Below are 25,815 nucleotides of genomic sequence, written 5' to 3'. Positions count from 1 at the left end.
CTCTTTCAGGCCATTTAACAATTGTCATCACTAGTCTTTTTTGTTGTATTAAGAATGTCAATTTAAAAGCCTGGTGCCTAGTAGAACAATCCCATGTTAACCTCCTTTGCACTGCTAAGATAGATGGGAAGAGGGGAGTAAGCAAGAAATCGAAGAATTTTAGAGATTATGTCCAGAGGGATTAAGTGACTTGCTTGAAATCACATAGGTCAAAAGGAAGACAAAAATCCAGGCATCCTAACTCCCAAGCAAATGTGCTTTTCAATAAACACCACAAAACTTCACATCCTTTAACACATCCTCATTCAAGGATTCATACACTTTGGCAAGATAAAAGTAACTACTAGCTAACTCTGGGGAATCCACACTGATTTATAATTTTAATAATTAAAGCTCCACATTTAGGGGCCAGCCCGTTGGCGCGGTGGTTAAGTGCGGACGTTCTGCTTCGGCAGTCCAGGGTTCGCCGGTTCGGATCCCGGGTGCGGACATGGCACCGCTTGGGAAAAGCCATGCTGTGGCAGGCATCCCCCATAGAAAGTAGAGGAAGATGGGCACGGATGTTAGCTCAGGGCCAGTCTTCCTCAGCAAAAAGGGGAGGATTGGCAGCAGATATTAGCTCAGAGCTAATCTTCCTCAAAAAAAAAAAAAGCCCCACATTTACATTTTAATACAAATATATCCACCTTCTTCAGCATGCTTATGGTACTTTCCTTTTGCCACTTTGCAATTACACTGGGAGAAGAGATATTCTACCCCAAGATTCAACATGAAATGCTGGATCTGGAATCTCTGATGCCACAAAATTCTTGCAAGCATAAGAATATTTTGCTTTTAAGAAAAGTATTCTAACAACTCATTTCCTAGTTCACATGGGTCATTTAATTTACTGAAAGAACATATGCAGTTACAGGTATTCAGGTGAAGTCAGGTTAGTAGCTGAACACAAGATAATAGGAAATCTGAAAGAAAAAAAGAGATGGCAAAGTCCTGAAAGCAACAGAATGTAACAAGTATGGTAAAACATTTACAAGCTTACATATATTCAAAGAGGTGATTATAAAAGAGAATCTTTACAGCTATGATGAATTACTAGAAAACATAGATTGAGGAGAGGCATTGTGCCGTTAGCTTTATCCAGGACCAAGATGTGGTTGGAATAATTTGTGACAGGAGAAGGGTGTGGATGTGATCATGTGAAACACCCTACTCTGAAACCCGGAAAACAATCATGTATGTGATACAGTTTGTATTATATCATCATGTATTTGTTTCTGTTTTTCATATTTTTACATGTAACCTCTCTCAATTGGTCTTTTAACACTTTAAACACTGTAACACTCAAACACCTTAACACTAAGTATTCAACTTCTTTCCTACACAAACACTTACTGTGCACTAACTATACGCAGGGCATTGGGGATACAAAGATGAGTAAGAACTGGTCACTGCTGCTGAGCAGCTCACTGTCTACTGGGGGAAACCAGATCCATAAACAGACACAGCAAAACAATAAAACTGGTGCAATGGGTAGGAGGTGTGGGAGTCGTGGGAAGAAAAGGTAACACTTCAAAGCAGTAGCCAAGAGTTACATCACCTTCGCCTGAAGTAGCAGAACCTGTTTTTGAATCTATTTGATCCCTCTAGACTTAACTCATCAGACCGGGGAGATGAAGACCATCTTTGCAGTCAGGATAATTAATTGAAATGAGGTAAAAATACATGAGGCTTCTCAAGATAAAAATGAATGAGGCTTCCAAAAAGGGACTAGGGGGAAAAAAAAAGGAAGGGAGTCTCTAAATTGTTAGAAGGTTAAGGGATCATGCTTAAAAAGATGCTTAAGGTTTCACTTTAACTGTAATTTCAAATTCAGTGTAATCTGTATTTCAACACGAGTCCTTCACACAAACTATCTTTATAAAGATTTAGGAGACGATGCCACCTACTCCATCCAGAACACCCAATTAGAACAAGGACCCCAAGTCAGATAGTTGGTAGCCTATGGAAAGCCTTTATACAAATTTTACAAGAATCACCACCACCCCAAATATAGTAAGTGTACCAAACGTGAAGTGAAATGACTTTAACAAGGCTGACTTGAAAGCGATAAAGGAGCAAGTTATTGCCCACAAGATAGTGGAAATACTGCAGAGGCGCCGATAAACAGAAATCACCAAGCTCAGGAGAAGCTGGACAGACATCCAGAGAGATCACGTTGGGGTTCACCAAGAGAGGGACGGTTCAAGGGAATTACCGGGAGGCGATGAGCCAGGTAAGCAAACGGGGGCCGTTAAGGGGATTTTCATAACCTGGGCAGGAGGGTCCGGACGTTTCTTTCTGCTGGTGGCACTAGCGATATCACAGCTCAGGGAGACACCACAGAGTAAAAGAGTTGGAGCAATGTTTACGTGAGACGCCGAAGTAGCTGAGGAATAGCGTTCAGGTCTCACGGAAGGCGGGAGGCGAAGCAGGTGTAACAGAAAGCCGAGCTTCCCGGCGGAAACAGCCTTCCCTTGAGAGAAGACGCTGCTCTGGCGGGAAAGCCCCGAAATCCCAACCGGCCCTCTCCCCGCAAGCGGGACTGGGGCCTGCGGGAGCGGCAGGGACACGGCCTCTCTCCCGCCCGGGAGAAGGCGGCCTGAAGGAACGGCCTCGAGAAGCCTAGCTAACGGCCGCCGACCCCGTCGCGGGCGGCCGACAGCAGGGGGGAGGGGAGGTGGTCCCAGGGGGCGGGGCAGAGGAAAAAGCGCCGTCCCCACAGGAATCCCCGCTTCCGCCCAGCCCAACCCAGGCTGCCGGGCCCGGACCGGCACTGCCTCCCGGCCCAGGCTCCCTCCATCCTCACCCCTCCCCCAGCTTCCCGCCGCCACTCACCGAACCGGAACCGGCTGCTATGCGAAGGGGTTTCCGGCCGGGCGCGGAACGCAAAACCCGGGAACCGCCGCGAACCGGAACCGCCTCCAGAACACCGGAAGAGCCGCTAGGTGGCCGCGGAGGAGGGGGGGGTGGGGCGGTAGGTCAAAGAGCAGAGTTGAGGACCGCCGGAACGCCTGCGCAGTGTGGCGAGGCCGGAGAAGCCAAGGGAGCATCTAAGGCTGTAGTCATAATTTCGCTGTTCCCTTTTCAGTTTGAGCTTTTTCTTGTTAGTGTGCCCTTCGTCCTTCGCTTTTCTCTGTTCCCTCGACTCCCTCACCCTCCGCTTTCTGGTTCCGCCCGGCGATTTCCTTACCCTCCAGTTGCCATGGCAGCTTCTCATTGTGGCTCTTGATCTGCGGGAATATGTTGGCCGCCTTGACCTGAGAGCTAAATCGAGCCCAGGCTATATCGTGTTTTATTGAGAATCCCAGATCTTACTGCTGGTAGAGGTTATTGGAGATATTTTAGTCTGACAGGTTCAGAGAAGTGAAGTTATTTCCCAGAGTTAGAAAGTGCATCGCAGATATGGGACTAGGAAACAAGTTTCTTAACCGGCAGTCCTATACTCTTTGCACCATGTTATGCTTGATTGACTATTCCGGGGGGGAGGGGGGAAGCAGTTTGGGATTGGCTTAGGTTAGACTCTGGAAACAGGTAACCTTCCAGAACCCTGGAGGAGTTTGAAACACGGGCAGAGGTGTGAGAAAAACTATTTACTTTTCTGAGTGAAAATAGGAAAGGACCCAGGAATCTGACCTGTGAAGAACTAAATGGTCCTGGTGTTTTCCTGGAACTGAACTGACTAACCTGTAATCTGTCATATGTTTTAAGAGAAAATAATGGGAAGTGATATGTCTGTTCATTCAGACTGTTTACGAGGCCCTTCAACTTGATGGGCTCTGTGTAAAAGTCTTGGAGAAATGCTTCTGAGCAGGCATTCTAGAGCCAGATGACAGGCACAATCTGAGCTCAGACTGAAGAAGGGAAGCCTCTGGAAGCCCCCAGCCTTTTAGATACTTTCAGCAGCTGGAAAAAGGAGACGCTTACCCAGTTCAGGGGATCCTGCCCTGTCAACTATATAAAAGTAGATTATTTGTATCACTTTATATGCTGATATTTTATACTGTCATTCCTAAGGCCCATTAATATTGAGCATACCTGGTCCATGTCAGTTTTGTCCATCTTAATTGTTCCACAGATATGTTCATTTGGATTAAACTCTGTCTCTATTTCCAGGAGACAGCCATGCGTAAAGAGGAATTACATCTGAAATTTTTCATGTGTGTGATTCAATCTCGCCAATTAGTCAGGACTCCTCAGAGAACAGGTACCATTGTCTCCTGATAATACTCCAGTGACAGATTGGGTTCTCTTGCAGGAAGTCTCAATACAGGATGTGAGAATTACTAGTGTAAAGACAGGCTTTAGGGGTCAGCTGACGTTGTTTATTCCATCTCCACTATGATAAAGTATTTGTCACTGAATCGTGTCTTTTCCTTGTACAAGTAGATTTTGGTGAGATTTTTGGCCTGGTATGTGGGAGTAAACACCAGGCAGATAAGGAGGACTTGAGAGTTGAAGGAGAACAAAATGTATAGCCCATGACCTGGTAGTTGATTTGTCTGTCCTTTGTGAATTATTTCAACCTTTCCTGGCTCATCTGTGGGAGTCCTTGTCACCATTGCAATTGACTCTTCAAAAGAGATAAATAGAGTCCGCCCCAAAAATGGCCTTCTCTTCCACCCCAGTCTCAAAGTATCTAGTTGTGTGTTTTGCTTTTCCCCCCATTTATGTGAAAGGAGTAGAACATTTTGAAGTAAGATTGTTGTTAAGAAGAGTTGTCAGTTCACTAATTTTTCATTGGATTTGTGGGGAAAAGGCCCTGGACAGCTGAGAGTCATAGAGAAAATAAGAGAATAAAGAGCACTCCCTTCCCTGAATCCCTCCTTGAGGGTGACCTAGAGGTATTGCTTCTCAGCTGGGGAAGCTTCAACTTCCAGCATGCTCATACAAAAGCCACCACCTGAGACAGACGCCTCGAAGATTCTAGATACTGTGGATGCTCCAGACACCATGGAAGGCATACATGTTTTGAAAAATGGTGAGGCATGTGGTTAAACAAGGGGGAGGAATATGGACAGGAGTATTGGAAAATGAAAAGTTTATGCCCAGCATTATAAATTAGAATAGACCTACAAAATTTATGAGTTAAGACAAGGTAGAAAGTATATGTGTGTGTGTGTGTGTGTGTGTGTGTGTGTGAGAGAGAGAGAGAGAGAGAGAGAGAGAGAGAGAGGAGATCATCTAGGAAAATATAGAAAGAGGGACACTTTCTCTATGAGGAATAGCTTAATTTAGTCCACAGTAAGTCAACTGGCTCCCTCATAACTATAAGCTACTAATCTGGTTTTTCCTATTATCAGCAACCTTGATAAGTAAAAGTGTGAGGATTAAATTAAGGAGTTATTATATTACACAGTGATTCCAAATATTGTAAAAAATGTTCACCTTATGAGTGAGCCCTAAAGGCCTAGTGGTTAAAGTTCAGCATGCTCTGCTTCAGCAGCCCAGGTTTGGTTCCTGGGCACGGAACCGCACCACTCGTCTGTCGGTTGCCATGCTGTGGGAGTGGCTCACATAGAAGAACTAGAATGACTTACAACTAGAATATACAACTATGTGCTGGGGCTTTGGGGAGAAAAAAAAAAAAAAGATAGAGGAAGATTCACATCAGGTATTAGCTCAGGGTGAATCTTTCCCAGAAAAAAAAAAGTGGTAATTATAAAAAAATGAAAAGTTCACCTTAGGAATCCATTTAATAACAAATTTCTCTTGTATATTTTAAGTAGTGTTCAACTCATAAGCAGTTTATGTGAAACTTCAGAAACACATCTTTGTGTTTCTTCTCAACTCAAGTACATCTATATTGGAGTCAGCTTACTGCAAATATTTATTGAGTTCCCACTATGTGCCCAATAATATAGTAGAAATGATAGAGAGACTGAAAAAAATATATGACATAACCTTATCGTTGTCCCAGTAGTTTATAGTTTGGAAATGTCTTAGAGATTATTTAGTCCAGCTCCTTATATTTTCAGAATGAATTCAGGTCTAAAGGGGTTTTCCTCAAAAAGTTAAATTCATTGGAGTCATCACTCCCAGAACTTATGAAATATATAGCAATATTTATTCAATAATTTTTGAGCACTTACTATTTGAAGTCATTGTACTGGGCTCAGTAGGAGATGAGAAAACACTTTCCCTGTCCCCCAGAAGCTGACGAACAAGAATGGAGATGAGACATTGTGTAAGTTAAGAGCTTGATAACTTTGGTTCAAAATGTTGAATTTCACTGTTGGTGGTGTAGGGCGAGTATGGTTGCCTTCCTAAATGTTGAATTTCAAAGGAGGATGCCATGGAGATGTAGAAAGGGAGCTCTGACTGCTCAGGCAGAGCTTCACTGAGCTCCAGCATGTAGGCAGGGCACCATGGCCCAAGATCCAGTCCTAAGCTTTGAAATGACATAAACTCTAACTTAACTCAGTCTTAATAGTGTACCCAGAGTTAACCAGACTCACAAGAAAATGGCTTATATAGAAGAATACCAAAAAAGTTTTTGGAGCAATATACATCTATATATGGCAATTGTGTGTCGTCTGTGTCCCTTTAATCAGACTTGCTTTGCCCATGCATAAAAAGCTGCTAGGTTCAAGAAATAAGCCCAGCTGATGGCCTTGTCCTACAGTTTCCTGAATTTGTATAGCTTATTTCTTATTTTCCCTCCTCTTCTTTTCCCGTTCTCATTTTGCTCTATACCTAATACTCATCTCAGACCCCCTTTGCTCTGATGATCCATTTGGACCTGCTTCTGTGGTTTGAACTCAGCATTACCTCATGGACAAAATTCTGATGTTAAACTTCTGCCTTTAAGCATTGAGGCTGCAGGTAAGAGCTACATTTAACCCTTCCAGCTTTCCCACTAGAGATGGAGAAGCAAATATCATCCCAATTAGCCCTACTGGTACCTCCATTCCTTCTTTTCTGCCTTTGTCCTTGCCTGCTTCCCTCTTTCATTCCCTCCTTCTTTCTTCCTTCCTTCCCCCCCTTTCCTTCCTCCTGTCCCTCCTTCTTTTCATTTCTTCCAAGAAAATTTGTTGAGCACATACTGTGTCAGGCACTGTACTTGGCGCTGGGAATAAAGTAGTAAACAAAACAGGCACACTGCCTTCCTTCATGACATTTATAGTCTTGTGAGAGTCAGAGAGTGATCACATACTCACACGTGGTTAGATTTCTAGAATGGTGCTAGTGCAATGAAGGAAAATAATGCCATGTAATCAGAATGTAAAACAGGGGACCTAATCTGGCCTGAGAAGGCAGAAAAACCCTTTCTCAGGAAGACCTGAGAGGTGTGTATTCATTAGCCAGGCAACGGGGGAAGAAGAGCCTTCTGGAAAAAGGGACGATAGGCTCTGAAAGGAGAAGGAGTTTGGCTCATTGGAAGAATAGAGAAGGCCTGTACGACTTGTGTGATGGGAAGAGTAGCTGGAGAGTGAACTATAAGATTAGTGTAAGAGCCAAATCATGCTATGCCTTCTAGTTCCTACCACTCCTGAGCTATGGGAAATCACTGAAGAGTGACAGGTCATATTTGGGTTTTCAAAAGATCGTTTAAGGTCCTGGCTTGAGTATGGATTAGAGGGGACAAGAGTGGTTATCTGCTCTGGTGGAATGGATAATGCCACTGCCTTGCTCCATTCCTCACATCTAGGCAATGCAGCCCTATAGGGCAGGAGTAAGGAAGTCATGCCATCAAATAGCATGATTAGCAGAGATGAGCCAAGAGCTACTGATGCCAAAACACCCCAAAACCCTGGCCTGATGTCCCTCTGCTGTTGCTGACAGCCTGAAAAATTTATAGGGACTCCCTCCTGGACGTTCTGCTCCTTGCTCTAAGTGAAGCTATATAGAGAGATGCTGAGCTCTAGTCCTCAAGAAAAATGGAATACATTTTGTTTCTAGTCTCACACCTGGCAGGGAAGCAGCTGCAGCTGCTATTTTCTCCAACTCCCTGCCCATCGGTACAGACAACTCTGCCTGTGTGTGTGTGTGTGTGTGTGTGTGTGTGTGTGTGTGTGTGTATCTGGCCTATAGAGGATCGATTCCCAACATAAGGAAGCCATTTGGTCCTGCATTGGGGCACAGCAAGGCAGTGAGTCATCTAGGCCCCTAACGTTTGTAAAAAAGAAGTGGTTAGCATTCCCAGATAGCCAAGAGTGTGAGAAAACTATCTCTAGGACAAAGGCTCAGGGGCAGCAGGCAGCTTTGTGGGCCAGGCTCTGCTCCAGCAAATTTACCTGCCCACTAGACCTGAAGTCTCTCCTGTGCATAAACTTCTCGTGTTCACTGATGGGCAACCTGCCTTGGGTAATCTGTGACGCCTGAGACTACTTCTTATTGGGCTGCAAATTGGGGAGCATGCCAAGATAGTAATGTTACACCCATCTGCCACCTGTTCACAGTTTCTCCCCGGAAGCATAAAACCTTACTTCATCTAGGCTATCTGTCATCAGCATTGTCCATGCCCCCACCACCCTTCTGTTCCTTTGACAGTACACTCACACCTAGGTGGTTTGTGCATACCACGATGAAAGTTACTCCAACACTGATTGCAACTGATATGTAGAGATGATTGCTGCCCACACCCCAGTTCCTTCCAAGCAGGTATACTTGCTTTGTGCATCAGAGACAAGATTCTCCTTATAGAGATGCTATGTTATAGTGATCCAAGAACCTGTACTCTTGGTGAAGGAAAATCAGTGGGAATTCTGCCTCTATCAAGATTGTCTTAATCACCATTCGGTATTGACCTCCTGATCCCAACCTTCCAGGACCAGCTCCAGAGAACTTGAGTTTTCCTGAAGCTAAAACTCTCATCCTCTTATAATGTCAACTGAATTGGGAAGATCATTGAGTGGGAAAATAGCCTTATAGGTGCTCTTCTTCCAGTCATATATGCAAGGATACCAGTTGACTTGTGGAACACTTTTTTCATCTTCCATTGATTAATGGAGATGATCTTATATATGCTCTTGGACCACCTTACTCTGGGTAGTCCCCTATTAAACTCCTTCTCACTTAACCCAGGGAAATGTATTTAAGAGACTAAAGGTATATTCCTTAGACCATGAACTTACTAAACAGCTGAGCCTTCCACATTATGCCTGATGAGGTGTTAGCATATTTGAAGTGGAAGACTCCCAGGATTGTCTTATATAATGATCGTCTTCTCTGCTTTGATATCCCCAAAAGCTTAATTCTTTAAATAAGTTTATCTGGTCCAAGCTTGAGGCTGCATACTTCAGCTGAAGAGTTTCTTTACTTCTGCCCTGAAGACTTGAAAGTGGTACCTTCAACCTGCAGTAGGAGTCATCTTGTTACCTGTGACCTCTTCCTTGAGCTAGCTTTCTCAAGAAGTTGATCCTAATAGGTGGAAATGACACCTTTGAAGCCATCCACGCCTTTGAGGAGTGCAGATTTATTCTTCAAGTGATGGTGTTTTCGAACCTCCCCAGCTTAGAACGATGGTTCTCAACCTTTATCATGCATCAGAATAACCTAGAGGACTTGTTAAACCACATTGCTGTGCCCCACCCCCAGAGTTTTTGATTCAGTAGGCCCAATAATTTGCATTTCTGACAGGTATCTGCTGGACTGGAACTGAGGCACATTGTCTTAAGCCAGTACCCTGTGTCAGAAACTTTAATATTAGTGGCTAGTAGAGGCTGCTCTATCTTCATAGGTCATCCAATCCCAGCTAGAGCTAAAGATGGCTTTCCAGTGCAGACAGTGACTTCATGCCTATACCCATGGTCTGTCCTCATGGAGCTTACATTTTAATGGAGGAAAACAGGTAATAGAATATTAGCCAAGTAATGGCTACATTAAATCCAGAGGTAGTATAGAAGTGAGAGGACCACAGAGAAATTTGTTTCAACCCAGAGAGAGGCCCATACCTAATTGCTGCATATGCTCCACAACATCAACCCATGAAGTCATTGTAGCCCATTTACTATTCTGGTTCTAGTCCAAAGGAAACTTGGTGCTCCTCTGGTATGACACTCCTGCTTGTTCCTGACTCAGAACTTTTGCATGTGCTATTCTCCCTATCTGAAAATGTCCCTTCAAGTGGTAGCATGGTTTTCTCTCTCATTCAGATCTCCTCTGAGAATGTCATCTCAACAAGGTTTTTCCAGGCCACCCTACTTAAGATAGCACCCTTGTCACTCTGCTTCTTTACCATGCTTTATTCTTCATCAGAGCCTTATCACTACTTGACTAAGTTATTATCTGCTTTGCTCACCAGAATGTAAGCTCCATGAGGACAGACAGTTTTTTCCCCCATCCTGGATCTCCTTGAGTCTGGAACAGTGCCTAACATGCAATAGGTGCTCAGGATTTGTTGACTGAATACATGAAACCTATGGTATGATATTTCCTGCTCTTCTGGGTTAGAGTCACACCTGGATGACTGTCCTACCTACTTCTCATTGCTAAATGTCCTGGCACACCATCACTAGCATCATCAACATCATCTTCTCATCACAGCGGTCTAAATAGATCTTGTACCCACTCAGTAGTCATGACATGTCCTAGTGGTAGTGAATGGACTCATAAGTATGGCATACAACATCCTCCTTATTGCCCCCCCATCTCTGCTAGCCATTGGTAATCATTGTCAAAGAGATCCTCTGTCTTCGTGAACTACTCAACTTCCTGGCAGTAATGTCTATTTTATCCTGCTTTGGAGAGTGCTGTCTAAAGCTCTCTACATCTTCATTTACCTATCTACTACTTAACAGGGTTAATGGTCAGAGCATCTGAACCAGGAACTTTAGAATACCTCAGCTGCTTTACTCAAGTGCTCTTCGTATCTAGCTACTGCAGAGTTCCCTTTAGACATCTTATACTTCTCTCCTCTAGAATGCCTTCTTTCATAATAATCATAACTTTTGTCCCTACTGTTTGCCTGGACTTCATGCCAACATCCTAATAACTGACTGATACCTGGAAACCTCTGGGAAGCCTAAGAGGACCTTCTAAACCCCTTCCTGTATAGTGAGGATCAATATAAAGAATATGACTTTCATTCTTGGTACCAAGTTATGACATATTAGGTGAGATATCATTTTACTCTCTCTGTGCACATTAGCTTTACCTGACATGCTGAAAACAAGAAAGACCACCACCAAGTAGTACAAGGTAGGAGGAATAGTGGCATTTGATCACATGGCTTTCTGAGTCCAACTGACCTTCTTATGGGGTCAGTCCTTTTTTTCCCTCACTCTCTGCCAAGTCCCCTAAACATTGTTGACTGACATAAAGAGTCTAGGTGATATCAGTGAAGGAGTTTATTCAATAATCAACATGAGGGGTTCAAACCCCAAGAAAACAGGTCAACAAAGTGCTCCGAAGGAACTGCTCCAAGGTGTGTGAGTTGAAGTACAGCTTATATCTCTTTCTCAAAGTAGTGTATATGTAGGGAAGAGGAAAAGAAAAAAACTTACGACTAGATTTCATATATGGCAAAAAAAGGAAAAAGAATAGAGTACATCTGGGCTTTTCTCTGGACAATACATTGAAGGTAACATAAAGAAGAATTCCTTGGTTATACATCAAACAAGTTCAGAGATGCTGACATTATCTATGTGTGGAGGGAGGCAAGGACCAGCGTGGTTAATTATTCCCTCAATCTCTAAGAAATGCAGCTGGGAAATGCGAGAGTGAGGTACCCCTTTATCTCTTCCTGTTGTGGATCTGTCTAGCTGGTGTCTTCAGTGATGAGGTGTGGGGTTGAAAGGTCATTTTGACACAAGCTGAAGATAGCGTGCATGGCTGCTTAACCATGGATTTCTATTGTACTGACTTAAAGCCTATGCAGTTTGCTTGCTGGATTCACCTATTAGACCAGGGAGAGGGGGGTCCCAAAAATCTGTCACATCTTGAATTCCAGCTACCAACCTCAACAGCTGAAGGAAAATGATTATATTTTGGACAAAGTTCTAGATTTCCAGCAGTACCCTAGCTAATTCCTATACTCGAGTCATTAGAATGGATGTAAGGCCTCTTGAGAAGCCTATCAGAGGGCCCCATGTTCTTTTCCAGTACAAACCCATGACATTTTAGCTTTCTCCTCTAGAGGAAGGGCCCAGAGTGTTCTTTTCAGCCCCATTAAACCATACCAGCAATGAAAATAATCTTAGGATGAGTATAAATTCAGATACTGCCTTAGTTTGGTTGCCTCGAGAATTTGTTGGTGCTGTCTCTCCTTTGACTATCTAACTTGCTGCTTTGCCCTTGTGATTCTGGGTCCTCCAACTCTGCTAGGCTGTACGCTACTCCTGACGCTTTCCTTAGGCATCCTAGCTTGCACGGCAGTGTTTAGACCCCTTCTTCAACACACTCTTCCATAGTCATCATACTGTGTTTACCTGTAGGCTTCATGCACCAACACCCTGCCCTGAGGGGATGCTTCTCAGCCTCCCCCATTAGAGAGATGAGGATTTTACAGATACTATGTTTTCTGGAACTGCTCAGATTTCAAATATTTTTCCCTATCATCAGTCCACCATCAAATTATGCATCCAAATTTTGATTCGTAAGATAAGTCAACCATTGCCAGCTAAAGTGCCCCTTCCATGTTATTAAGGTTCCTGGGAAACTATATTTGAAATTTAAAAGTTGTTTGATAAACAGAAAATTAGGAATAAGTAAAATGTATTGTCTTGGAGTTTAGGATTAAAATTAAGGAAAATCCATTTTTAAGGAGGTATCACTGTTTCATCATATCATCCATATCTCTAATGCTGCAATATTTGTATGCATTGGTGTCTTTCTCTCAAACAGTACTAAATAAACACTGCCAAATTCTTACTATCCAGGTCCTATTTGTTTTTCTCCATTTATCTTCAACTAGCGTATTTGTATCATAAGAATTTGATACATTAAAATTTTTAATTGAGTTAATTCTTCAATTATATCCCAGGTCTAATGAAATGTAAACTTCCTATGAAACTTTGATAGTCCCTCTAGATTATAAACTCCATGAGTGCTTATTATACCTCAGTACCTGGAACGGTGGTTGGCACATAATGAGTCCTCAATAAATATTTGTTCAATGTATAAATGAATTAATAATGAATAGAGGTTTGTCCAGATTCTTATCTTGAAGACATTTACAGCCATTTGTTAAAATGACATATTTCTTCCATTAGCTACTCTCTATTTTGTGTTGGTTTTTACTGTTTAACTTGCAGAAAGTAACATCTTCAAGTTCGGGGATTGCACTAAGATAACCATAGGTGAGGCCTAAGTACGTCTGAGAAAATTCTTCTTTTCTGGGACTCCCACCCCCAACTGACCTGAAGGTTCGCTAGGTGCCTTTTGAGAGGATTTTTTTCTTGATTTGTGCTCATTTAGTTTTCTGGAAACTCCTGAGGATGACTGATCCTGGGACAGAAAAAGGGATCCACATGATCAGGTGTCTTGGGATAAGGCTTTGAGTAACTGAACGACGCTTCCTTGCCTTCACCTAATTAAAGTAGACTCCTTAATGCAGTAATACATTAAGAACACTTTCAATGAAGACACCGGAGTTGGCAGCAGGTAGAGGGGGAAGGGATGGATTGACTCTCAGGTTTCAGCCTTTATCTTCATGTTGGAGTTAGAAACCCCATAATGTGTGGGGGCCTTTTCCAGCTTTTTCTTTTTCAAGTTTTTAAAACAGCTTTATTGAGATATAATTCACATATCATAAAATTCACCCATTTAAAGTGTTTAATTTGGACTTCTGTTTTCTGGTTCCCCATGTAGGGACCTTGGAAGTCGCCACTCTAACCTAACAATAAGTAAAAGTAAAAAGATTGAAAAATTAACAACTCTTCTTGGATCCATAAGAGAGGGGAGGGCACAGAGCAAACTGCTCACCCCTAAATTGGAGAGAGGTGAATGTAGTTCATCGCGGCTTACCTGAGCAGAGACCCACCAGCAGAAACCTCCTTGGGAACCAATAATGGGGTAGGAAAAGCCGAACCGTAATTGACAAATTGCTGGAAGCTCAATGCAGACAACTCTGGGAGTTAAAAACTACAGGGAGACCCAGTCGAAAGGGGGCCCCACAATCCTGGAAGATTTACTTTCAGGAACTCGACCAGATACCCACAGTAAATATTAGAGAAAAATCCCCTCAGGCTTCTGGCAGGGGAAGGAGGAAAGGAACCATTTTGAAATACACCAGAGCACTCTGTTCTTAATAAGTCTTGCTTTCAGGGGAGATTGGTTAAGTAGAGCCTAACTTGCTGGGATATCATCAGAGACTAACTGACCTGAGGAAGGGAAATACCCAACTCCAGCCCCCTCTAGCCCTCCTGTCCCACCTAAGTGGGGAGAGAAAACCAGAGAAACTATTGTGAAGTTCACAGTCCAGAGGCATGGGCTCAGTAAAAGACTGAAACCTAATCATAGGACTATGGAATGCCTCCCCTCCCCTCACACCTTAGCACCACATTACTAAAGGCCCATTTACAGCTCTTCCTTTTACCTGGTACATCTGGCTATCAAGAAAAATTATAAGGCATATAAAAAGGCAAAAAACACAATTTTAAGAGACAGGGCAAGTGTCAGAACCAGACATGGCAGGGACGTTGGAATTATCAGACTGAGAATTTAAAACACCTATGATTAATGTGCTAAGGACTCTAATGGATAAAATAGGTGGTATGTAAGAACAGGTGGGCAATGTAAGCAGAGATGGAAATCCTAAGAAAGAACCAGAAATAAATGCCAGAGATAAAAAACACTGTAAAAGAAATGAAAAATACCTTTCATGGGCCTATTAGTAGACTGGACATGGCTGAAGAAAGAATATCTGAGTTAGATGATATATCAATATAATCCTCAAAAACCAAAAAACAAAGAAAACAAAGAACTGAAAAAAATAGAACAGAATATCCAAGGACTGTGGGACAACTACACAGATGTAACATACATGAAATGGGGATACCACAAGGAAAAGAGAGAGAGAAAGGAACAGAAGAAATACTTGAAACAATAATAACTGAGAATTTCCCCAAGTTAATGTCAGGCATCAAACCATAGATTCAGGAATCTCAGAGAACACCAAACAAGATAAATGCAAAGACAAAACAAAACAAAACTACACCTAGGCATATCATTTTCAAATTACAGAAAATCAAAGATTAAAAAAAAGCCCTGAAAGAAGCCAGAGGGAAAAAGCACCTTACCTATGGAGGAACAAAGATAAGAATTACATCTGACTTCTCAGAAACCATGAAAGCAAGAGTGGAGTGAAATATTTAAAGTGTTGAGAGAAAAATCCACCAACCTAGAATTCTGTACCCTGTGAAAGTATCCTTCAAAAACAAAGGAGAAATAAAGACTTTCTCAGACAAACATAAGCTGAGAGAATTTGTTGCCGGTAGACCTGCCTTGCAAGAAATGTTAAAAGAAGTTCTTTAGAGAGAAAGAAAATAATATAGGTCAGAAACTCAGGTCTACACAAAGAAAGGATGAGTATCAAAGAAAGAATAAGTGAAGGTACAATAAAAACTTTTATTTTTCCTTATTTTTAGTTGATCTAACATATAACAATTTGTTCAAAATAATAATAGCAACAATGTATTTTATTATATATGTTCATGTATCTATCATATATATATACATGCTTATGTATTTTTATATATAAGTGAAATGAATGACAGCAATGATACAAGGGATTAGAGGGAGGAAATAGGATTATTTCATTATTATAAGGTATTCACAGTACCCATGAAGCTTTATAGTGTTATCTGAAAGTGGACATGGATTATTTATAAATGTATATTGCAAACTCTAGGGCAACCATTAAAAAAAAGTAAAAGAAGAAGTATAACTGATATGCTAAGAAAGGAGAGAAAATGGAACCATATAAAATGCTCAATTAAAACCACAAAAGGCAGAAAAAGAGTGGAAGACAAAAATAAGAACAAAGGCAACAAATAGAAAACAGTAACAAATATGGTAGATATTAATTGAACCATATCAATGATCACTTTGAATGTCAGTGGTCTAAATGCACCAATTAAAAGACAGATTGTCAGAGTAGATAAAAACATGACTCTACTGTATGTTATCTACAAGAAACCCACTTTAAATATAAAGACACATATAGATTAAAAGTAAATGGAGGGAGAAAAATATACCATGCTAACACTAATGAAAAGAAAACAGGGGTAGCTATATTAATTACAGACAGAGTAGACTTCAAAGTAAGGAAAGTTGTCAGGGATAAGAAGGGCATTGCATAATGATAAAGAGGTCAATTCTCCAAGAAGATATACAAATTCTTTTTATTCATTTTTTATTTTATTATTTTTTTTTTTTGAGGAAAATTAGCCCTGAGCTAACATCTGCCGACAATCCTCCTCTTTTTGATGAGGAAGACTGGCCCTGAGCTAACATTGGTGCCCATCTTCCTCTTCTTTATATGTGGGACGCCTACCACAGCATGGCTTGCCAAGCAGTGCCATGTCTGCACCCGGGGTCTGAACCAGTGAACCCCGGGCCACCAAAGCGGAACGTGTGAACTTAACCACTGCTCCACTGGGCTGGCCCCCAATTTTGTTTTTTTAAACTGCTTTTTTTTTTTCTCCCCAAAGCTCCAGTACATAGTTGCATATCCTAGTTGTAAGTCATTCTGGTTCTTCTGTGTGGGATGCTGCCACAGCATGGCCTCATGAGCAGTGTGTAGGTCCATACCTAGGATCCAAACCGATGAACTCCTGGGCCACCAAAGCAGAGTGCATGAACTTAACCACTCAGCCATGGGGCCAGCCCCTATAACAAGTCTTAATGTCTGTGCACTAACAACACAGCATCAAACTATGTGAGGCAAAACTGATAGAACTGCAAGGAGAAATAGATAAATCCACTATCAGAATTGGAGACTTCAACATCCTTGTCTCAGAAATGGATAGATCCAGCAGACAGAAAATAAGTAAGGACATAGTTGAATTCAACAACACCATCAATCAACTGGATATAATTGACACCAACATTTCATCTAACAACAGCAGAATACAGCAGCTTTTTCTTAAGCTCATGTGGAACATTCACCAAGATAGATCACATTCTGGGCCATAAAACACACCTTAAGTAATTTAAAAGAACAGAAATCCTACAATGTCTGCTTTTAGACTACAATTAAACTAGAAACCAATGACAAAAAGATAACTGGAAAATCACCAAATATGTGAAGATTAAACAACACACTTGTAAATAACACATGAATTGAAGAAGAAATCTCAAGAGAAACTTAAAAATATTTTGAACTAAATAAAAATGAAAATACAACTTATCAAAATTTGTGGGATGCAGCAGAAGCAATGCTTAGAGGGAAATTCATAGCATTGAATGTGTATATTTGAAAAGAAGAAAATCTAAAATCAGTAATCTAAGTTTTCACCTTAGGAAACTATAAAAGAGCAAGTTAAATCCAAAGTAAGCAGAAAAAAAGAAATAATAAGAATTAGAGCAGAAATCAATAAAATTGAAAACAGGAGGTCAACAGAGAAAAATCAATAAAACCAAAAGCTCGTTCTTTGAAAAGATCAATAAAATCTATACATCTCTAGCAGGCTAACTAAGAAAAAAAGCTACAGTAATCAAGACAGTGTGGTATTGGCAAAAGAATAGACAAATAGATCAACAGGACAGAATAAGGAGCCCAGGGACAGACCCCCATAAATATAGTCAACTGATCTTTGACAAAGGAGCCAAGGCAATACAATGGAGCAAAGATAGTCTCTTCAACAAATGGTGATGGGACATCCATGAATGTAGACACAGACCTTATGCCCTTCACAAAAACTAACTCTAAGTGGACCATAGACTTACATGTAAAATGTAAAACTTAAAACTTCTAGAAGATACATAGAAGAAGACTTAGATGACCTTGGGTGATGCCTTTTTAGATATAACAACAAAGACATGATCTGTAAAAGAAAGAATTGGTAAGCTCAACTTCATTAAAATTTGAAAGTATGCAATTCAATGGTGTTTAGTATATTTGTAGAATGGTGCCGCCACTCTAAGTTTAGCATATTTTTATTCCCCACAAAAGAGATCCTGTACTCATTAGAAGTCACTCCTCATTTCCCCGCAGCCCTAGGCAACTGCTAGTCTACTTTCTGTCTCTAAAGATTTGCCTATTCTGGACATTTCATATAAATGGAATCATGTGATATGTGGTCTTTTGCGAGTGGCTTCTTCCACTTAGCACAATGTTTTTGATGTTCATCCATGTTGCAGCAAGTACTGGTGCTTCATTTCTTTTATTGCCAAGTAATATTATATTGTATGGATATGCCACATTTTATTTATCCACTCATCAGTTGATGGCCATTTGGGCTGTTTCCATTTTTTTTTTTTTTTTGCCTATTATGAATGATGCTGCTGTAAATATTGGTGTACACATCTTTCTGTGTGTACATACGTTTTCATTTTCCTTGGATATATACCTAGGAGTGGAATTGCTGGGCCATACAGTAACTCTAACATTTTGAGGAACTGCCAAACTGTTTTCCATAGTCACTACATCATTTTACATTCCCACCAGCAAAACACAAGAGTTCCCATTTGTCCACATCTTCTCCAATACTTACTATTTTCCTTTTTTTTTTTTGATAATAGCTATCTTAATAGGTGTGAGACAGAATTTCATTGTGATTTTGATTTGCATTTCCCTAATGATTAGTGATGTTAAGTATCTTTTCATGTGCTTATCAGTTATTTGTATAGTTTTAGAGAAATGTCTATTCAAACCCTTGCCTGCTTTTATTTTGTTTTTAATATCGCAATGTTATTTGATATTTCACTGAACAGAATATATTTTTTAAATTAATAGACTTTATTTGTTAGAGAAGTTTTAGGCTTACAGAAAACTGAGCAGATTGTATAGAAAGTTTCCATATATCCTCTCTCTCCTCTGCTCAGTTTCCCCTATTATTAACATCTTGCATTGGTTTGGTACATTTTTTTACAATTGATGAACCAATATCGATACATTATCATTGACTAAAGTCCATAGTTTACATTAGAGTTCACTATTTGTGTTGTATGGTTCTATGAGTTTTGACAAATACATAATGTCATGTACCCACCATTACAGCATCATACAGAATAGTTTCACTGCCCTAAAAATCCCCTGTGCTTCACCTATTTATTCCTCCCTCTCCACCCCGAGCCCTTGGCAACCACTGATCTTTTTACTGTCTCTATAGTTTCACCTTTTCCAGAATGTCATACAGTTGGAACCATACAGTATGTATCCTTTTCAGGCTGGCTTCTTTCACTAAGCAGTATGTATTTAAGTTTCCTCCAGGTCTTTTCTTGGCTTGATAGGTAATTTCTTTTTATTGCTGAATAATATTTCGTTGTATGGAGGTACCACAATTCATTTATCCATTCACCATTTGAGGGACATTTTCGTTGCTTCCAGTTTTTGGCAATTATGAATAAAGCTGCTATAAACATTCATGGGCAGGTTTTTGTGTGAATGTAGTTTTCAACTCATTGTAAATACTTAGGAGTGTGATTGCTGGATCATATAGTAGGACTATATTTAGCTTTGTAAGAAACTGCTGAACTGTCTTTTAAAGTGACGGTATCACATTGTATTCCCACCAAGAAAGAATGAGACTTCTTGTTCCTCCACATTCTTGTCAGCATTTAGTATTGTCAAGTTTGGGGGTTTTTTTGTTTGTTTTTTGGATTTTAGCCATTCTAATAGTTGTGGCATCTCACTTGTTTTAATTTGCAGTTTTCTAATGACATGCGATGTTAAGTATCATTTCATGTGTTTATTTGCTATCTGTGTATCTTCTTTGGTGAGGTATCTGCTCAGATCTTTTTCCCATTTTTTAATTGGGCTATTATCTTTTTATTATTGAGTTGCAAGTTATTTATATATTCTGGATACAGATCCGTTACCAGATATATGATTTACACATATTTTCTCCCATTCTATGGGTCGTCTTTTCACTTTTTTGATGGCAACATTTATAGCACAAAAGTTATTTTGTGTGGTCAAATGGTTTTATTTTCTAGTCACTTGTATTCTTATGTTTGCAGCCAGAATGTGCAGGGGAAGAGACAAAAGTAAGCAAGAGGAAGGGCAGTAGAAACAGCAAGGAGAAGAGACATGACTGTGGAGAGGCATTGAAACAGACATGGGTGGAGCAGAGGAAGGAGTAAAAAGGATCTGAATAAAGGATCACCTCTTGCTCTGGGAGTACTTGACCTATGTTCGCAGAGTGGATCATGTTCGCTTTGTAGCCCAACAGATATGCTTGCTTCACTGTCAGAATCCTGCACCTCCTCCAACTGCAGGCTTGAGAAGAGACTATCACAGCAGTGTTCTTGCCTCTTGGTACTCCCATTCCTATCCAGCTTTTCTGTATTTTCTGTATTTCACATTTACATATGTAGAAGGAGTTTTTGAGGTCCCTCTATAGAAAAATACCAGTGTTCAGTGTTCCTCAAGGGTAGAGACTCTGTTTCATTTATCTTTTCCTCTCTCAGCACCTAATACCAAACCTGGCACACACATTCCAATAAATGTTTGTTCAAAGATTGATGGATCTGGGAGACAATGGACAGGATCAGAGGGAGAGGTTTATTATTAGTTGCTGAGGATGTTTGAATGCAAGAAGTCTCACGCAGTCCAGGCTAGGAAGAAGTTGTCTTTGCTGACAATAAGGGAAGTAACTAAATACTTTCTGATTCCCACTGTATACAGGAGTTGATGGCTCCCAAGATAGATGTGGGGACCCCAAAACCCTCTGGGGAGTGAAGAAACTAAGCCGACGCCGAAGCTGAACTGTGTTCTTAGGGGGCGGAGGAAGGGGAGGAGAAAGGCGAGCAGGCGGAGGTGGAGCCTTCTGGCCAGCATCGGCTAGTGGAGGTTGGGAAGCCTCTCCTCTTTCCCCTCCCTTGTTGCCTCCACCTGGCTCCTCCCCGTGTTCGCCAAGCTCCCCTCCCCCTTCCCCAAGGACAGTCTGCAAGGAAGCCGCGGCGGAGGAAAGCTAGGACTGAAAGGCAAGAGGGGCTCTTGGGTAAAGAGCGAGGGGGAAAGCTGAGAGCAAGGTGGGAATGAACGTGCTGGCAGGAGGCGAGGGGAGAACTGAAAGGAGCAGAAGGGAAAAGAAGAGGTGGTATGACATTAGAAGCAGGAGCCTAGATGGGGGGATGGGTAGGGCAGTCGTGAAGAATCCTAGCCCTTTGGCTCATGTCCTCGACTTGCACGCACTGCCCCATTCCCTGGGAATCAGGGATGGGTGGGTGGTGTTCGGCCCTCGTTGCCCTTGGCTGCCTGACTCTTATCCTGGCACTCATCCAATTCAAATCAGTGCACCGATGATGCTGCCTCTCTGTGTTTCTCCCTCCCGCGTGCTTACCTACACACGTGATAGGTTTTAATATGTGTCTGTGTATTTCTACGTGTGTGTCACTGTGGGTCTGTAAAGGATACTTATATATGAGTCTGCGCACATTTCTTTGTCCTGTGCTTCTATAATGGTCTTAGAGAGGCAAGAGAAGAATCTGAGCTGTTTTTTTGCAGGTCAGCACTCCTGACCATCCACTGAGGCCTCCAGGGGTGGAAGATCCCTGTGTGGATTTCTATCAGTGATGAGCTCCCAGAGTCAATGAGAAGGCAAAACTCAGGGGAAAGGGATCTGCATACTCATTCGTATGTTTTGTTCTTTCTTTTCCAAATTTTTGCCTTCTTCTTGGCACCAGCCACTTAGTCTTTCTTTTTCTGAGACCGCAGAAACTGGGACATGGAACACTCTAAATAGGAGAGTGTCTTTATCCGTGTGTGTTTATATTCCTCTCACTATTTGTCACCATATGCTTTCTTAAGTCCTATTTGTATCTGTGTGTTAGAAGTAGAGAGAATTTGGAGCTATATCTGTATCCAAGCATATTTTACATTTTCCAGATATTTGTGTGCATTTTGTGTTGTTCATCATTTCACTCATGCTTCTAACAAGGATTGATTGAACTCATGCTGCATGCACAGACTTTGCTAGGCTCTGGTAGGCTGTGGGAGAGTTTTAAAAAATGAACATGGTCCCTCCCTGGAGGAGTTTTCAGTCTAGCAAGGGGAAATGACTTTAGCAATCACGTAGTCCAGAGGTCTGCAGACTTTTTTTGTGAAAGACCAGGTAGTAAATGTTTTAGGCTTTGCGGCCTATCTGGTCTCTGTCACAATGATCTGCTCTGCTGTCGTAGCACAAAAGCAGCCGTAGATAATACGTGAAAGAATGGGAGTGATGTGGACACTGAAATTTGAATTTCATATAATTTTCACATGTCATGAAATTGTTTTTCTAACCATTTAAAAATGTAAAAACCTTTCCTGGTTTGCTGCCATGCAATAACCTGAGGAGAGCTGGATTTGGCCCGTGGGCTGTAGGTGGCCGATCCCTGAGCTAGTCCAACCTTCTCTTCAGTACACCATAAGCAATTAAAATACCACATAAAGTAGTAACTAAGTGCTAAATGAATGAATCAGTTCCAGACAATATTGATGGTGATTATCAATAGTGAATAGAGGACATCCAAAAAGAAGCCCTCCTTGACCTGTGGTAATCAGTGAAGGCTTCATAGGTTTAATAGGAGTGTAACTAGCTCTGGTCTTAAATGATAGAGTGGGATATAGATCTGTGGGAAGGGCCAGGGTGGCCTCCTGGACAAGGGATGCAGTGTGCCTAGGCACAAAAGTGGGGGAGGGAGCAAGTAATGTTCAAGTGATGATGAAGCAGAGAATTCGCAGGAGCTAAGGTTGCAGCTCTAGGAAAGGGCTAGATCATGGAATGCCAACCCAAGAAGTTTGGACTTTATCTATCAGCACTGATTATATATGTAGTGTGTCTGTGAATCTGTGTCTTTTCATAACACTATGTGTGTTTGTGTATGTATGGCTTCATGAGTGTCTCATTGCATGTATTTTGTTGGCATGTGTGTGGGTTTGTGTGTTTTTGTGACCTATGTCTTTATCAGCAGCTACCTTGATTTCCCCAGATTAACAGCAGAAACATGAGCTGTGCTTAAAGGTCAGCAGTCCCTGTTTATGTGAATGAATCCTCTTTCCACTGAGGCCTCAGGGGCCTATGACCTTCCCCTGGAGGTTTATTTTGTGTCTCTAATAGAGTGGAGAAAGGAAACAAGCAGAGAGAGACCAGCTATTGTAGTAAGCAATTCAGGTGGAAGGAGGCAGTGAAGATAGAAAGGACAAGAAAGCTAAGGGGAGATAATAAGAGGGGAAGATAATAGGATTTAGTAACTGTTTTGATTCTGAGACTAAGGAGGAGATAAATTTAAAAATAATGTATTTTAGCCTGGATAACTGGGAGAGTGGTGATTCTACTGGCATTTTATGGATATAGAAGTATGTCTTGTGTGTTCCTTTGAGAGGAATAAAGCCCTAAAGACAAAAATATGTAGGTGTTCACATGGCATGTGTACATATCTGTGTATATGTGGCACTAACTTTGTGTTACTCTTCCCATTTGATAGCATGTAGTGTGAGGGGCCAGGCCTGAAGATAAAGAATCAAGAGCTACTCAGGAAGCAGAGAGCCTGAGAGGGATGGGGAAAGCCGTAGAAAGTCCCTAACCATTCCGGAGCCTGAAACATTAATTTGCCCAAGTTCTAATGTGCCTTTGTAACCTCAAACTCCAGTTCCAACTTAGCCCAATTCCATAACGCTCAACCCTAACATTAACCATAACCTAACATACCCTGACTTTTCTGCTTCCACTTTGCTGGTTCTCAGTCAGTGCCCAAACCTTGTCTAATTCTTATCCTCTGCAACAGCCCTTCCCTTCATTAAAAGGGACGAATCCTTGAGGCTAACTTCTCCTTGACCTTAGCTTATTCTCCAAATAGGCTCCAATTGGGATGGGAGGGATTAGCCAGGACTTCTGCAGTCTTGGGCTTGATTACTGTGACATTTCAGCTTGTCACTCTGCAGGGGTGTGGCTCTCTTCTGGAAGAAGTCCAAAGCTCCCAGCCTGCAAAGCCCAGACTTAGAACAGTGGGAGAACCTGGCTCTAGCCAGTCTAACAGAGCCATTTCCTGAGCTTGTAGAGCCTTGGTTTGGCTGTGTCTTGACTGATCGTTTTCTTGAATTCTAGAGTGGATCATGACCCATGAAGAGCACCATGCAGCCAAAACCCTGGGGATCGGCAAAGCCATCGCCGTGTTAACCTCTGGTGGAGATGCCCAAGGTATGGAGGAGGGCCCTGCTTGGCAAGGGACAAAAAACATGGCTAGTAGGCCCCCTTGAGTTTCTTGACTCTCTTATCCTGTAGAACAGAACTATCTTCCTTAATATCCTCCGGTTGTAGATTCACACTGGAATCCTGGGCTTTCCTAAAAATCTCTATCTGGTCTAAGTCCCCAAGTGCTTTTGGATTTTATTTGCTCTATTTTTATTTACTCAAATCTTCATAAAATTTCTTTCTAAGTTTCTCTGAAGATTTGGGACCATTTTGGTCCTCTGGTACCTGAAAGACTGCTGTTTTCTCAGGCAACATTGGAAAAAAGAGATTAAAGAGAGAAAATTGTTGAGAAGGCAGTAGGTGGATCCACTTCAAGTATATTGGAAATGATGGGAAAAGGGGGAGACCCAGAAGTGGTATTTGGTGGGCCCTGCTAGATCTGTAGGTATCCACTCTGACGTCTGCCGAGTTCCTGCACTGAGCAGGGTCAGGCACCTCCTCTTACAGCACATTTCCTTCCAGTACACACAGTTCTGCTTCACACTCTGCTTTCTCTGGCCTTTCCTCCCCTTCTATCCGTTTAGTCCAGGCAAACAGCAACAGCAGCAGTTAATCAGGACAGACCCATGGTGGGTGGGCAGAAAGCAAAGCCAGAGAGAACCCATCTCTGGATTGAGTCCAAGAAACTCAGGAGTCAGAAAAATCACTTATAGGGAAAAATGAAGTGGGAGATAGGGGATGTGTAATTTTTTTAAACTCTTTTTCTCCTTTGATGATCTTATATATTTTAATTTATAATGTGTTGAAGAGAGGCAAAATCCCTTTGAAAGGGATACCAGGACATGGAGACAGTGATGAGAAAAAGAGGGAAAGAAAGAGATTTCAGCTTGTCTCCCCCTTCCCTGCACCCCTGTCTCTAGACTCTCCTAGACTTTGTGTTCGGCACCCACTTTGTATCGAGCCTTGTCTCATGTGTCGTGAAGAAGTTGATTTCTTTTGGGAATGAGTTTAATGAGAAAAGATATCATACATTACTAGAATTCTTATGTAAGGCGCATAAATAACAATAGTCAAGTGTGCCTTACCAGCAAGTAGAATCCACTTATATAACGAAAGGATAGAAACTGAACTCTTCATTTAAGTAAAGTGCTTAGAACAGTGCCTGGTACATTGTAAGTACTCAATAAATGAATTACTAATTAAATAAAGAGTGAATTACTGAGCATCTGCTATATGCCAAGCAGGATGGTAGGTGCTAGGGATATATCAATAGAAAAGTTACACATTGTCTTTGCTCTTATGATCCTTCTTATTGGTATATTTGTAGAGCTGGACTTTAGGTATACTTTTAAGCTAATGTTTATTTAATTATAATTGTGATGTATATTATGACTAGGAGAATGCTAGAATGAGGACACTGAGGAAGGAGGGCAGAGTCCTGAGTTTAGGAATAGTGGCTGGATTAGGAATGCAGACCCTACTTGAGGCTGCAGAGACTGGTGACCTGGCTTCTGTCGCTTCTCTCTTCTCTCCTGGAAAGAATCCCATGCCAGAG

General features: G+C 41.5%; 2 protein-coding genes across 6 annotated transcripts in view; one reads left to right on the top strand and one right to left on the bottom strand.

The window, feature by feature from the left end:
- Positions 1-3,326, bottom strand: part of SENP1 (SUMO specific peptidase 1) — a 49,966-nt gene extending 46,640 nt beyond the window's left edge. Inside the window, exon 1 of one of the 3 annotated variants that reach the window (XM_046639208.1) lies at positions 2,875-3,326. Coding sequence is in view for 1 of the 3 variants with exons in the window: in XM_046639198.1 (XP_046495154.1) it covers positions 2,255-2,306 (52 nt within the window). In the remaining 2 variants the exon portion in view is untranslated. Of the gene's footprint in view, positions 1-2,254; positions 2,851-2,874 lie in introns of those variants that run through there. The other 2 variants (XM_046639198.1, XM_046639217.1) reach the window with 2 other exon arrangements.
- The window catches only part of PFKM (phosphofructokinase, muscle), a 43,665-nt gene continuing 19,737 nt past the window's right edge, over positions 1,888-25,815 (top strand). The window contains exons 1-2 of one of the 3 annotated variants that reach the window (XM_046639174.1): positions 1,888-2,272; positions 24,174-24,266. In XM_046639174.1, coding sequence (XP_046495130.1) covers positions 24,182-24,266 — 85 coding nt within the window. In that variant the 5' untranslated portion in view covers positions 1,888-2,272; positions 24,174-24,181. Of the gene's footprint in view, positions 2,273-20,930; positions 21,070-21,666; positions 21,722-24,173; positions 24,267-25,815 lie in introns of those variants that run through there. The other 2 variants (XM_046639165.1, XM_046639184.1) reach the window with 2 other exon arrangements.

This window comes from Equus quagga, chromosome 1 (genome assembly GCF_021613505.1).
Source record: "Equus quagga isolate Etosha38 chromosome 1, UCLA_HA_Equagga_1.0, whole genome shotgun sequence".
NCBI lineage: Eukaryota > Metazoa > Chordata > Mammalia > Perissodactyla > Equidae > Equus > Equus quagga.
Note: the sequence above shows the minus strand (reverse complement) of the source record. Positions and strands in the feature narration are given on the sequence as shown.